General features: G+C 38.7%; 1 protein-coding gene across 1 annotated transcript in view; it reads right to left on the bottom strand.

Moving 5' to 3' along the window:
- The window catches only part of UBR5 (ubiquitin protein ligase E3 component n-recognin 5), a 50114-nt gene that overhangs the window by 8011 nt on the left and 26549 nt on the right, over window positions 1–15554 (bottom strand). The window contains exons 20-47 of the mRNA XM_072413240.1: window positions 15299–15496; window positions 14981–15191; window positions 14108–14234; window positions 13524–13672; window positions 13088–13183; window positions 12797–12920; window positions 11262–11359; window positions 11008–11156; window positions 10275–10366; window positions 10039–10185; window positions 9537–9658; window positions 9127–9305; window positions 8908–9019; window positions 8689–8820; window positions 8353–8610; window positions 7136–7395; window positions 6842–7053; window positions 6392–6619; window positions 5841–5914; window positions 5270–5442; window positions 4778–4891; window positions 4078–4295; window positions 3263–3383; window positions 3075–3173; window positions 2185–2428; window positions 1721–1826; window positions 1468–1612; window positions 1235–1365 (exon numbers count right to left, since the gene is read on the bottom strand). Of these exons, the coding sequence (XP_072269341.1) occupies window positions 1235–1365; window positions 1468–1612; window positions 1721–1826; window positions 2185–2428; window positions 3075–3173; window positions 3263–3383; window positions 4078–4295; window positions 4778–4891; window positions 5270–5442; window positions 5841–5914; window positions 6392–6619; window positions 6842–7053; window positions 7136–7395; window positions 8353–8610; window positions 8689–8820; window positions 8908–9019; window positions 9127–9305; window positions 9537–9658; window positions 10039–10185; window positions 10275–10366; window positions 11008–11156; window positions 11262–11359; window positions 12797–12920; window positions 13088–13183; window positions 13524–13672; window positions 14108–14234; window positions 14981–15191; window positions 15299–15496 (4319 nt within the window). The remainder of the gene's footprint in view (window positions 1–1234; window positions 1366–1467; window positions 1613–1720; window positions 1827–2184; window positions 2429–3074; window positions 3174–3262; window positions 3384–4077; window positions 4296–4777; window positions 4892–5269; window positions 5443–5840; window positions 5915–6391; window positions 6620–6841; window positions 7054–7135; window positions 7396–8352; window positions 8611–8688; window positions 8821–8907; window positions 9020–9126; window positions 9306–9536; window positions 9659–10038; window positions 10186–10274; window positions 10367–11007; window positions 11157–11261; window positions 11360–12796; window positions 12921–13087; window positions 13184–13523; window positions 13673–14107; window positions 14235–14980; window positions 15192–15298; window positions 15497–15554) is intronic.

The following is a 15554-nucleotide window of genomic DNA, read 5'->3' as shown; positions in this document are numbered from 1 at the left end:
CGACGATCGTTGACCATCGTTCGTGCGTACGATCGTTCATTGATCGTCCATGGTCTGAGCATGCGTGATGAACGAACGTTCCTGTGGTGCACGTAACTTCCTGTACCGTTCAAACGTTCGCATCTATTGTGTGTACAATATCTACGAACGATCGTGTCGTTATCTGTACGTACAGGATCGGTGCTATACGATCGTTCGCAGATATCGTGCAGGATCGTTCATTTACCAACGATAATAATTGGAAGTGTGTACGTAGCTTTAGGCAGACTAGGGTCATAAATTTCCCCTTATCAGGTATTTCTTTATCTGACAACCAGGGTCCTTCCAGACCTTCTAGTCACAACAACTGCTGTGACTGTCTTGTTTTTGTGTCTGCAAGACTCATAGGATTCAGATAAGGCTGGACAGTGTCTCAGATTGAACTTTTAGCTGTATTTTGAAACCCATTTATTAATAATAAGCTTTATATTTCTAATATAGTATTCTTTGTAAAATAGTAGTTGACTGATTTGTAGTTGGATCCTTATGGTGAGCATTCTGAGACCAAGAACTAGTCTCCTAGGCCTCAGGAAAGTCTGGAAACCATATTTAGCCTGTTCTGGTCAACCATAAGTCCCAGACATGCCTAGTTCGGTCTGTGAACTGTAATTTTGTGGTGATTAAAAATCTGGGGGATGTTATTACATAAAACCTGTATTTATGGAATTATATAATAGCTAGAACCAGGGCCTCTTGGGAGTGTCTACAAGCATCCTAATCTATGCCCCTCAGACAGCCCCCACCCTGCTATCATTGGATGGTCCTATTAGTCCCACCTCTGTGGTTGGCATAAAAAAAGCCATGTAGGCCTAGCAGAGGGAGCTCATACTACACCATCTTGTTGCTAAGGAGAACGGCACGGACACACTGAGCACTGCAGGGAGCCCAGTGTCTGGCTAATAACTTGGGACTTTACACAGCAACCTGGACCAAGGCAAACCAACTCTACCTAAGTATTATTTCACAGTTTTCCCTTGTTATTTTATGCTGTTGTTATAGTTCAGTTATTAATATTTTAATATTCCTTATTTTTCTGTAATTGTTTTTGCACTTTTTTTGTATGTTTTTATTAAATAAACACTATTAAAAAAGTCTATGCGCAGGGGTGCAGACTGAGAGGGTGTTTGTCACAATATAGTATAGCTTTGTTCATATGGTCCTTTGTATAGATGTGTCCAAAATTATCAAAGCTTACCTTCCATGTGCAATTATTAATTCCATAGCTTCATCCACCCGAGCTCTCAAAGAGTCTTCGCTGGCCAACAGCAGTAGCAGTTGGGCTGGGGACAATTCTAGCAGCATACCAGTAATTTTACTTGCGAATGCCTAAAGAGAAATAGTGATCAGTTTCATGTCTGCTACAAAAGGTCAAACTATTAACTATTAAGTTAACTAATGAAGGGGGCACAATGACAAGCTGTTCCTTACAGGCTGCATGGCTTGTACACGTGGATAAAGCCTCTCCCCAAGAGCCTGTCTGTGAGCAGGAAGAGGGTCCGGATCATCACTGGGATTTCCTTCAGAGGCTGGTCTAAAAGGCCTGGTATCAATCGACAGCTGCCTCCTGAAATCTCTATAATTGGAGAGAAAAAAAAAATATATATATAACATACCTCTGGGTAAAAATTAGGCCAAATAAAATTACATCATGTTGTTCAGATAAAAACTATAAGCCACAAACCTGTCCCTGTCTCTCCGAGAACCAGCTCGTAAACCACTGCTTCGTCTCATGTCGCGTTCTCTTTCCCGGTCTCTCTCCCCCCGATTTCTTAGTCTCTGCATTAAACCTTTGGTAGAAAAAGACAGCATTTTTTGTTTTGTAAACACAAATGGAATTCTGATCAACATATACATTTGTTTTGTTGATGTGCCATCTTACATAGTTATTATGTTAACGGAATCTTTATCTTAATCTCACCATAAGCACTACACATTATGTTTTTCCTAATAAAAATGCACATTTAATCACTGGGCTACACAAAGCTCTCATGTTGTTTTTCATTATTAAAACAGTTTATATTGTACAAATGCAAAAAGGATAACTGTACTGACAAAATACAGGCGACCATCGCTTTCACAATGTAGTTCAAGGAGTGTAAATGGCAAACAACATCTGGAGTCATTGGCTAGTTCTGTTTTCCTTACTTGTATGTGTTCCTTTGTTGGTGTTCTGGATGCAGTCTAAACTTGGCAGCTTTTCATTTGATAGAAATGCTTGAGCAACAGCAGTATAGAAGCTTCGGGCTACTCCACTGCCCTCTCCAGGCTCATCTTTAAAGGTGACCTTTACTCTGTGCACAGCCATTGGTGTCGTGGCACATCTGCGGCCAAAATGGTTGTTTAACTGCCTCATTGTCTGCTGAATAAGAAGGTCTCGATCCCTGTCAACCTAAGACACACACAAAAAGAAAAAAATGAATGGATCTATGTTTTTATTAGGTTACGACTATGCATTTAAGTTTCTGCTATACTGGATCGGAGAATATAAAAACTCAAAAATCCACTGATATGCCAACAATGTACAACTAAATATTTATTATCTTTAGTTTAAAGACTCCAGCTTTCCATTGTATGTTTTTAAATCTTTTTTACATTACTTACCTTCTACACAGAATTGTCCTATTTTTCTTAGTTTGAATGACACCCTGAATGACACAGCACCATACTAATCCCAGATATATATATATATTTAAAAAAAAATTCACCCCCAGTAGTCCTTTTCACTACAGAAAATGTAGCGCAAACATGTCACTTCCATATAGTGACAGCGAGGGAAAATATACTATGAGCAGGGCAGGTTAGGTATTTTTAAACCTTATAGTCATCTTTGGATTTACACAGGTAAACTATATAAAGGAATTGTTTTAAAAAAAAAAACAAATACAAATTTGGATCAAAAATTGATCGAGCAGTATTCCATGTGCATCTTATTTACCTTTGAAGGAAAAGGCCATTGCTACAAAAATAGTGGTTCAACCAAAGGCAAGTGATTAGGATGGCCAATAAATTATTTAGTCATGCGTGAGAAGTCTTACCTCCAAGGTCAAATCTCTGGATTGCTGATTTCGAAGTTTTTCCATCTCTCTGCGGAATTTCGATTCTTTAACTTCAAAACCACCCAACTCTGTCAATATCTGTTTAAGTAAACAGAATCAATAATTCTCTCATTCACATGTCATATCTACATATAAATAAGGAATTATGACGAACTATGAAAACTTACTGATCCTGGCTCAGCTCCAACATCTTCCATGAACACTCTGCCAAAAAGCTCAAGGGATAATCTCCATCGGCCCAAAAGCATATCATGAGATATCACCATGCCCATAAAACTGCATTGTGGCCTAATATTAATTAAACATATCAATAAATAAGTCAAAAGATATCTTAAAAAAGTTACTCAAAACATCAAATGCAAGCCGTTTATTTCAGGTTACCTTTTCATAGCTATCATAGTATTCATAGACAAAATATACAAAACACAAGCTCATATTTATGGTAGTATCTGACAGCAAGCAGTCTAACAGATCAACTAAAAGTAAGGGGACTTTGGACAGTAAGCTAATCAATAAAATCTCCACTTTAAATTAATCAGTAGGACTAAGTTAATAGATTGCCAAGTTACACTGCATAAGGAGTAGCACTATTTTTGTTGGTGAATATAAGAGCTCAGAAACAGTATTTGATTGTCAGTGCCAAGAAAAAAAGGACATGGTTTCTGGTTGACAGTGGCATTGTAACTACATCATGTCATTAGGGTACCAGAATGATCTTGAGTGGTAAGTCACTCGACTCCATAAATAGCCCCATGAACCTCAATTCAGTACAGCTCAGCTAGCAGCAAAACAGATTTGAGTGTTGACAGACATTTTTTTGGTGCATCAGTTCTTTATAATTCTGATAAAATTTTTATATTAACAAATCAACATCAAAGAGGTAGGCAAGCTGGCACAGTGAAACAGATAAATGCAGTTCAAAATCCTAATTTGTTCTTAAAGACAGAACCTTACACATACAACCAAGTGCAGATAACTGTACCTGAATGACGTCAAAGGAGGACCCTCACTTTCAGTCAACCCAATCTCTGCCAGCAAGCTACTCTTTAACTGAGCAGCCAGATCATGGGCCGATGGTCCTGGCTTTGAACTGTCAGTTTCCTCCAGGGGAGCGCTGGATTCCTCAGATTCTTTCTGTCGGTTCTGCATACTCATTACATTCTTCAGGTTAGCCGCATAGGACATTTTGGTAGGCAAAACCTAAATACCAATGATAAACATTCAGCTTGGGGCAACTGAATACTATACTAGGTTTTTTTTCTGTGAGCAACAAAGAGGTTAAAGCGGAATTAAACTGATCTCTCCTTGCACCATCTCGGGCATCAACATCTTAACCTGGTCATTTTACAGGCTTACGTCTGTGGCCATCTTGATTGCCTAGGCCAGATTTCCTGTGCATGCACACGGTAGGAGTTTATTTTTCCAAGCAAACAACTATACCAGAATCGTACAATGAGCTGCCTATACATGCATTCAACAAAGGACTGCCAAAAGGCAGTAAGTTTGCTTTATTGCAGAAAAGACATAGCATGTCTCATTGCAATATAGAGCTGCATGCTCAAAATTTGTTTTTTAGTTGTACTTTAAGAAGGTAGTTAAATAAAAAAAAAATCTTGGAACTAGGCTTTATTTATTGTAAAGCAAACCAAACAAATTGAGGCTAAGAGATTTTTTGCACTTACCTCCAAACAGTTTCTATCTACAGTCACTTCAAGCAGGCATTTTCCACTATTAGCTGAAGACGAATAAAGGCCTTGACTTGGCCGGCCAAACAAATCTTCCTTCCGAGCATTGGGCTAAAAAGGAGATATAAATTAGCCACAATTAAACAAGCAGCAGCTACACAATAATATATACCTAATTATCATTTATACTAAACAAAATCATTGAAGAATTTAAGGTTGTGAGTAACCACCACTTAAAATGGTTCCCTCTTCAATGATCCTATAACTCACAAGACCGTAGATGCAGGGAACTCAAGTTCTTACCATCAAAGACAGCCCTTATTTTGCAAGGTCCATCAGGGGGCCTTAAACGCAACATGGAAGTTAATGGAGAAACCTGTCTCTATGCAAACTAACAATGTTGGTATTCTCTAGATCCTGGTTTGGTATTTGATGGAATAAAGTGGGGAGGTGGGTGCATGTGGTAAAATGTGTCTGAAGTAACAATACCTGTAGGAGATGTGGCTGGTCAGCAAGTGGGATGGCTTCTGCAAGAGGAACCTCAAAAGGATTTGGTGGAATGCACCCCAAGAAGGTCATAGAATCCGAGCGACGGAAGAATGGGTGATTTTGGCCAGTCTCAGCAGGTAGGGTATCTTCGTCCTTGTCATTTAATGTAGAACCTGACAAAAACATTAGATGGGATTTCTGTTTTTTTTTTGTTTTTTTAAACAAATGCAAGGCTATAAAATATACTTTAAAACAGACTTTTTGCACACATTGGAGAGACTCTGACCTTCATCTACAGGCTGGCTCTCCATTTCAAAGAAAGAATGTCACAAAGACAGCAATTGGGGGGAAATTTCCCTAATGAGGTTACAGGTATAGACATATATAAAAATATTTTCCCTCTTTAGACAAAACTAAAAAAAAAAAGATTAAGATGGGCAGTAATCTTTTTTTAAATTTAATAGCAAGGTTATCCTTAAATCACGACCAATACTAATTAAATACATTATTTTGCTAAAAACAAAAAATAAGTAGCTCGGAAACTAGGTGTAATATTTTTACAAATACTAACTTTGATTGGTGTCATCGTCATTCTCATGCTCAGAGTCTTCATTGTCAAGGCCAAGTTCTAAGAGTTCTCGTGTTCTAAGAAAACAAAAAAACGCAATAAACCTCCAGGCAGCTAACTACACAGATTACATACATATGACAGCTGCTTTACAATTCCTGCAGCCGACTGATGATCTCATCTCTATGCGCATTGTGCAGTTTTCAAATTTACCTATCTAAATAATGTTCTTTGAACATTAGACTGCAAATCAATAATTTGATATCAAAGAACCAAGCTTAGCTTGTAATAGTTATGCAGGAAAAAAGGAGAACTCTCACCCAACTTTTTGGGTACGGTGTGTGGGATTGAAGTTGCAACATGAAGAACAGAGAAATCTTGAGTTGGAGTCGCTGTTTCTAAATTAGTTTTGACAGAATGCAATTTCTTAAATATAAAACTCTTCTATTTCCATAGTTTTAGGAAAATTATCCACAGGAGAAAGCTTCTAGAGTTGTCTGCCTTCTACAATCTGGAGAATTTATTACGTTCACATAAAAATGGCAAAAGTTTACCTTTTCCTCTCCAGCTGAGGTGTGTCCAGTGTGGTCTGTTGGTTCATTGCTTTAATCCAGTAAATAAGAGCCTGGAAAACATAGGCCACGTGTTTCAGGGAACACACATCCAATACTGGAAGCACATCGGAGTGTTCGTCATTGTGAGACCGCATTAGTGAAAGTGCATAGTTCAGGAAGTCTCCACGTGCAGACATTCCTTGACGGGCACTTAACAGGGTGGCTCTTCTAGAAGAAAAAAGTAATCTTACATTATTAATTGAGAACCTGACCAACAAAAACAAGAAGTGATAGATTAGGCTGCGATTGGAAACGTGAAAGAATTGTGTTTAAATAATAGTACAGCAGGAATAAAGATTAGTAACAAGCAGTGCAACAGTCCTACAGATTGTCTAGTGATTGAGCCCTAAGGCAATCCTCCCCCACTTCATATACACAAACATAGAATACCTTCTGCCTTCTAGTGTCCTCAGGCTGGCTTCTTCCCTGGCAGTCATGCGTTCTCTTCGGGTAGGATTCTGGGAGGCATGAAGAGGATGGTTTGGATGACCTGGATCTCCAGCCGATGACAGTGCAGATCCGTAACGTAGCTGAGCTTCTGTAGAGTCCATTATACTGACCATCCAGTTCCATGTTGGTATAAGCTTCTCTTCTACATAGTTCTGAAAGATCAGAATTATTCAGTTTATAACATGGAACACAGGGAAATCCCACAAAAAAAAAAGTTACAGTTAAGTACCATACCTGCAAATTTACTGCATCTTGGTAAGTAAGCTTTACAGCAGCAGGAATTTGGGAGTAGACCAGATGGTTGTACTTTGGAATGAGCCCCATTAGGTCAGATATTTGACGAATAACTATGCTATAGGCCCTCGCCAAACTGCTTGCGGAGGTCAAGTAGCTACTGGAATTGCTGGCTTCAAGGGCCGCTGCGGTGCTAGAGCTCATGTTCCCACTTCGACGTAAACTGGATGGTTCAATATAAATAAGAGCTCCTGAACTTGCTGAAAAGAAACAGAAAAAAAATGTTGATTAAATCACTGAAGAAAACAATACCATTTTTCCTGGTATGGTTTCTCTGAAAAATGTAACTGCTCCACATGCTGATTTAGGTCTGACACAACTACAGTCACATTAGGTACTGGAATTGGCTCATTCACACCAAACTAAATGATTTTTAAAGGAACACCTCACATGGAGATGCAAAACAATATACAAAAATACCAAGCAGAAACAAGTTCTATTCACAGTCAAATACATTTCATGCTCAGACTCACAGGTGATACGCTTCTATTAGTGAATTAACTGAATCCCAAATATTCAAATGGCCCAGGGACAGTCAGGCTGGGGAGGAATGGGCTAGATGCTACCATGTGCTCCAGCTAGGAAAAGATGCAGGCTATAACTTGCTACAGGTACTTTTATCAGAAGCACAGAGAAGCCCACATTTTTGTGTGATTCAGTATGGGCAATTTCAGTACAAGGGAGGAACTTCTACAATAAATAAAGACTAAAAGGGAGACTACTGACTAAAGTATGGGATGGATTGATAAGCTGTCCATTCCTCTTAGCCTGAATCCTGTGTAAATCCAGGTTCAGATTCAGCTCTTAGGTAGAAGTTGACAACTATCTGGAAAGCTGCACGAGAGACCAGCTCACTCAAAGTTGTAGAAGTCTTGACTGCAAACTGGAAATCTTTAAACAGCAAAGTTGCATAAAAGACATTTATTATTTAAAGATACTACCAAAAACTGAGGCATGGCTGGTCTTGTTTGCCAGTACACAGCCCCCCGAAGGTGATAGCATAACCCAAAGGTATGAAATTCCGGAGTCACTCAAAGGGGCAACATATAAATATAAACTTTCTATAGGTTTGGCATGTACACTTTAAAATAACTGATAAGCTTTGCTTAAGGAAAAAGAAAAAAATAAACACCAATGCGCAAAAGACAGCTACTTGCCTGCAGGAGTGGAAGTGCTAGATGGAGCTGTGTTAGGAGTTCTTTGATTCTGTGTATTCCTCACAGCCCATTGCATAGAACGGGGAGCTTGCGCAGCACCATTAGCATGGTTGCTGTTTGTTGACCTTTCCAAAGGCTCATCGATCATAAAGGTCTCCTGGTCAAGGTCATCACTTTGACTACTGCTGCTGTCGGAGTCGCTGGAGTCATTGGACTGGGAGTCATCCTCAGAGAAGAAAGCTGGGACACTGCTGGCACCTGGCACAAGGAGAAAGTTTAGCTTAATATCATCCAGAGACTATAGAAATTCAAGTGTCTGCTGTAAAAAATACAAACCTGCTTCTGAACCAGCAGTTGCTGCGGTGACAACACTTCTGCGTCCACTAGCATTGTCCTGATTACTGTGGTTGCTTTCACTGTCGCTTTCTGTTTCAGCAGCTGCCAGAAGGTCCAACTCCATGTCACTCCCTGAAACACAACTGACATTATTATCCTTGCCATTCATTAAACTGTGAAAAATTTGCTGAATTTTATACTCTTTGTAAAGCACTCTACCATCTTCATCATGCTCATCATGTTGTCCCTCAGCTTCTGCATTTTCTTCCCCATGTTCTTCTTGCTCATCGTGATGATCTTCCTCACCAGCCACACCTTCTACTACCTCCACCTGAAAATTAAGCAATCAGAAAAGCCATTTAGTCATCAGAAAAGACAAGAAAACCAGTACTGTGAAAGCCTCAGCTATAAACAGTTTTTATTAGAAGCTAAGGTTACCTCTTCCACATCAGCAGATACAATATCATCTTGTTCTTCATCCCGACTTCGCACTGGCTGTGATTGGCTTATTCGTCTCTGCTGAGGATTTCTAATGATGTAAGAAGACTGTGACTGACTGGAACTGAAAAAAAAAAAAATAGAGGCACAGAGATCACATTGATGTCTTTCATTGAATACTAGTTGGGGGTACAGAGCAACAATGTATTAAAATGTACCAAAAAAAATGATATACAAGGGAGGTGCTCAATACACGCTACTCTAGAGACACACTGTGGCTCCTCCCGCCTACTTGTGTGTCACTAAAAGGACAAAAATGTTTTTTTGTACATTTAGAAAGTAGAGACATTTGTTTTAAGAAAAGTAATCAGCATATTAGGTTGTAACAAAACATTACAAGGCTTTTTTACAGATTAAAAATAAGTAGACAGCAAAATGTATCCATGAGACAAAGCAGAGAGGTCTGTACTGGCAGTGTTCCACTGTCTGTCTGGCAACAGTCTGAACAAGGAACAGAAGAAGATGCTCTCCTCTAAAAAAAAAAAAAAAAAGAAAAAAAAATTGCAAATAAAAAATTAAACTGGAAAACAACTTGGTAAAATTGAAAACTGTTGACACTTTCTGAAGACAAGCAATAGATATACATGTTGACTGCTGCACACTTGTTACATCAATACACCACAGTAAAACAGTCCTGTGTCACATGACGAGCACCAACACTGTTATTCAGGTACAGACAAGTGAGTGGTTAAGCTTAAAGTTTTCCTTTCTCGACATAAGCAATAGGCTGCGGCAGAAACACTTTCTCTGCCACTACAGAAACACTATTACACTACCAACTTAAGGTTTCGATTTCAAAGACTTTTTAAATCTTAGGTCCAAGTTTAGAAAAAGAAAAGAAAAATATGGTACCTGCTATTTGGCATTGTCACCAAGTTAGTGATGGTCAGCAATCTGTATAGTAGGTCCAAACGAGCAGACTTTTGGCCTGCAATCAATGTCTTGCATTTACATTTCTCCCAGCAATCGCAGTAAGCAGTGGGTGATGTACGCTTTAACCTAGGACAGGAATAGAAATAAAAAACATTTACTTTAAGAGACAGAGACTCACAGAGACTGTACACACAAGTGGAAAAGGTAGGACTTACTTGCAGTCGTGGCCTTTGTGGCAGACCCTGGCACACTCTGTACAGCAGCAGAGGGATTCCAACAAACCACATGTTCTGCATTCAAATATATCCTAAAAACAGAGCAATATACCACATTAGAAAAGATTTCTACTTTTTTACCCCCAATAATACACAGAAAAAATGTCAAACTAAGATTTTGAAAAAGGTCCAAACCTTTTCTGCCAGACACCAGAAGGCTACCATAGCCTTTACCTTTTGAAGCAGCTACTTTCTCAGCAAGTATGCATATTTGTAAATTGTTCCAGGATGAGACACAGACAATTGAAGCAAGAGAGTAAAGATAACAGTTAGGGGACTAGCTGTTGCAGAATTATTGGCAATGACAGCCTAGATCTTTCTCAGGAAAGGTTCCCTTAAATACCTGGTCAGTGCTTTACACATGGGTTGTATTTCAGGAACATGTATATAAACTCATTATCAGTAATGAATGCAGCCACCAAATTTATAGGTTTGTTGCACCAGTTCCTTTAGACCCAGAAAGCAAACACATCAGCAATGTTTTCAGGAACAAATTATTACATTTTTTTTTAATAGACGTTCATTGTTTAAAACTGGAGACTAGAAAGTACCAGAAAAGATGTCCAGTAGCAGCTGTAAAGGCAGAAGAAGTAACTACTGTTGGGGAGAGGTAAGTAGGCACATGTGAATGGGGTATACTCAGAGCAACTCTTTCACTTTGTATAGATTTTACCTGGTTGATGTGCTCAGCTCCAGTCCAAGTAAAGCTGCAAGTGTCATTGCAACACAAAACATACAGAGGAGAGTCATCTGCATTTGTACCAGGCGGGCAGATCATTGCCTTGAACACATCTTCCTCTTTCTCATTAGCATTTGCTTCTGCTAAAAATAAAAATGATACTAGTTACACATTAAATCAAATGTGTGTTAAGTGAAACTACCATAAACTATGTAATGGGACAACAAAAATGCTTCCCCTTCACTTACCTTTTGCTATTTTTTGTGCAGTTTCCAGAATGGTTATAGCTGCAGGGTAAGCTCTGCCACTCACAGCTGACATAAAGGGAGTCATACCTCTAGCATCCCTAAAAGGAAGAATATAAGAGTCACAGCTATTCTTTGCATTTCTAAAACTAGTATTTACTGAAAACAATGGCACTAACTTCTTCAAATTATAAACCTAACAATAGTGTCTCAGACACACTTTAATACTCAACTATAATTGGTGTCCATTCAAGCAAGGTACAACAATGTACTGTGTATGCATGTTTAGAGGATTGCTATTTATTTCTACTGGCACCTCAATAAACATGGACAAAGCAAACATGCAATAAAATGCACATACAAGGACTTGCATTTTGCTGGGAAATATGCAGCTTTTTAAAGAATCTTCTAAAAATACTTTTGTTACTTGATCCAACTAATTCAAGCTACAGTCGTCCAAAATGACTGCGCATAGGTGCAGAGCCAAGCAGCTTAAACCATTTGTAAATATTTCTAATACGTGAGACCGTTAATAAATTAGGTAAGCCTAAACGTTTGCAGAGAAAAAGTGTAAATTTTCAGTTAATATTTCCCATTTTTCTATAGTAGACAGAGTAAACTTAAGCGTACTAAATGAACAACGTTTCCAAGTATACCCATTAAGAGTTCATAAAGGAAACATGATTAAAATATATAAGCCATCGGGCCTATACAGTGGCAGTTCAGGTACTGTTACTAGGTGTTTACGTAAACTACAATGCAGGTCTGTCAGCAATGATTGTTGCAGTATGGTTAACAAGCACATTGTGTCCTTTGTTGCCAGGCCTTTTAAATGTTAAGTATTTATATGAGCAGAATGAATGGGGTTTTCACATTTTTTCCATGTCATATCTCCTTTGTTTTCCTTTGCACTTTGACTGTGCAAGTACAAAAAATAACTTGTTGAGCATCAGAAATGCAAATAGCTCCCAAGTTCTGTTGTGGGCTGACAAAAAACAGGATTTGTGGACCCAGTAACTTGACAGAACTACCCGGACTGACCAACTCACAATTTCTAGAGAATAACTCCTTCTGTGGTTCCAAACTATACTCCAGGAGGGCTAACTGGACTCCTTAAGAGAACACACAAAGTGTATACAGAATAGCCCTGAATGACATGATCAACTATTGTTCCATTTGCGGAGTGGATAGAACAAAAGCTATAGTATGGCATATGACCAATGGTATTTTTAACAGCACATGATGGGAGAAAAATGCTTATTGTCAGAGTTACCATGATTTCTGTGTCTAAATGCCAGTTTGTATTTTTTATAACCATGTAACAATCTTAGCCAAATTCACACAAAAGCCTGTATATTTTATGTTGGAAAGGCATTTATGACAGTTTTTCATTTAACTTCACAGCTTGACTTCTTTATTTAAGCTTTATTGCACAACTTTCTGCATTCTAACCCTGTAAAATTAGTATACACTGGGTAAATATGACAGCAAATTGAAATAAAAAATATCACATGTTTGTATGAAAAAGAAAGACATACTTAGCAGAGAGGAGGTCTCGGAGGTACGGCTGCAGAACTATGCTATCACACAATAATTTCAGGATAAAGTGAGCATTAGCTTTGCGATCTTTGGACTCCACAACGGAAGGTTCTGAAGAAGGACCTACAACAAAACCAAATGCAGTGTAAGAGCAAGGTAACAAATCAGGCTTCCCTAAAACAATAGCAATCAAAGTATAGCGATTATGCAAACCAAGCTTAACTGCATTACTGAATTATGATTCAATGGATGTGATTTAAATATTATAGGAAAAATAAAAGCAGTTTCACCTGGTATGGTTGATGTACTAGGCCCTTGACCTGTGCCAGTGGATGCTGTGGTAAGGGATCCTACTGCAGGGGCCAGGATAAAATCTATATCACCATCTTTCAGAAAAGAGAACAGCATGATGTTTACCAACACACCATCAGTCATTTACAATGCTGGATGTATTCACCACATCCACATGTTTTGCAGGAGATACATATAGATATATACACCAAAAAAGACATAACAGAATCATTGTTTATTTCCCCAGGAATAAAATCCACCCTTAAAAACATAGTCACTATGGATATAAGGAAACACAAAATATACATAAAATCTCCAGTATAGTGAATTACCTCCCCACAGGAGCACAAGTACTTTCTGTATATATTCTCTCAGTAAAACAGTCAACTAACAAAATAGGAGACAAATGGCTAAAGAATTGCTATTTTTACTAACCTGGATCCATAGCAGGTGGGTCTGGCACCCAGCTGGGTGGAGCTATAGGAGGGGACACTGGGTCCTGGTGATCACTTGAGGCTCCAGCTTCATGTCTCCCTAATCCTGCCGCACGAAGAGACCGCCTCATCATCTCCCTCAGTCTTAAACTGGAAAGAGATCACAGCAGAAATGAAGAAAAACTACTACAGTGGGATGTGTAGAAGGCTTTACAATAAACCATTTCTGAGAGATATCACCAAATAAACACAAGATCACAGTGTACAATACACATTAAGACAAAGTAAACATAGGCAGATGGCCAGGAAATTGAGCAAACAAATAATTACACAAAGCTGCAATTGTCTGATCTCTAGATCTCTAGCTGCAATTGTCTGATCTAGCTAGATGTGTCCTAAAAAGGACAGAACCACATACTAAATTCCACATAAATCAGATTGATCTTTAAAAGGCAACAAAGAACTAGAATACATCTAAATGGATTCACTAATTGCACTTTTAAAAACATTGTACTTTCATTTACCCAGACCAAAATATATACCTAGAAGGTGCAGCTCAAACTGCTACGATATGTGCAATCTTACCTTCGGCTGCTCGAAGATCCAGCGCGATTTCCAGGACCATTGCTGGATACTACAGAGATGGCATTAGCAATAGCTTCCACAGCAGAAAGTCTCTCTGCAAACGTGTTCCGCTCTGAGCGCTCTGCTTCTGAAACAAAGAGAACAATCATTTACATTCTTTAGAAACAGGCTTCCCCAATCTACTCTGAGAAGAGAGTACAACAGCTCTTCTATTGCATAAAATTGAAAAAAATAACTCTAACAAGAATTGGCATTTCCTTAAATACACATAGGGCTAAAATAACGGAGCCTTGGTTCTCATTTCAATTCCTCTCTGACAAGTCCTCACTCTAAGAGCAAAATTTCAAATCAATTCAAATACATTTATGTACACTGTACATTTGCAGCTAGGGGGGGCTGTCTTATTTGATGGCCCTGCCTTATCATCGGGGAAACACGGTAAGTGAATGCTCACTGTAATGAGGCAAAGATGAGTTTTCTCCAACAGATGACAGAGCACCTTATTGAAGGAAACCATTAACTAATTTGCAATACTAGAATATCTGAGTTCACTAAGGGCTGGTACAGGTAGTTTACCCCACATTCTGAAGATGTGTTTACTGGCATATGTTAGCCTACTAATCATTAACTTCTTCCCCAAAATATTAACAAGATGTTGATGAACGTTTACCGGTTTGAAAAAGCAGTTGTCAACTGTTCATTAACTGCTGCGGTCAAGGTTAATGTAAATGCCCATACATCTCTACGAACAAACATGGCTGGAAGTATCTGACTACTACGAGGTTAAATAGAAGCATGTGCACCATTTTACAACTGCCCACCTTGATTTGTAGATTAAATAAAATATAAAAAAAAGTTTTTGTTTACCCCTACCCTCCTCCTCTTTAGTCTCCTTGTTGCTAGTTGGAAAGCACACAGACACACAGGCGTGCAGGATGTTACGATTGCCATCACAACGGTGGCTGAGGAAAGTCTGCAGCATCTGAGTGTTTTGATCCAAGACTACTCCTTGTTCTAGATTCATTAGGTACTGCCTGCAGGCCTCATAATCACAACGCAAAATGTGCTGCATCAAGGTTTGTTTCTAAAAACACAAGAAAAAAAATTAGTTTCAACAAAATAATACATTCAGAAAAGTTGATGGCTGATCACTTTGTTAAAAGACCAACATAAGTATGTAGCAATTTATACCTCAACAGCCATTATAATAATGGCAGCCTTCTTTTTGATGGTTGAATTTGCTGGGAGATTAGCCAGAGAGTGAACTCCCATACCAAGACTGCTGATTGGGGGAAGGTCCAGCCAGTCAGGATCTCTGATCCCACCCATGCAGTCCTTTGCCATGGGATAGATAGTTCCATTTCCATCTCTTAGGATAATGGGAGACTCCTGAAACAAAAACACATAATACATTTTAGGAAATAAAATATAAAAAGAATTAAAAAAC

Source organism: Pyxicephalus adspersus, chromosome 5, assembly GCF_032062135.1.
Source record: "Pyxicephalus adspersus chromosome 5, UCB_Pads_2.0, whole genome shotgun sequence".
NCBI classification, from domain to species: domain Eukaryota; kingdom Metazoa; phylum Chordata; class Amphibia; order Anura; family Pyxicephalidae; genus Pyxicephalus; species Pyxicephalus adspersus.
This window is presented reverse-complemented; position numbering and strand designations above follow the sequence as displayed.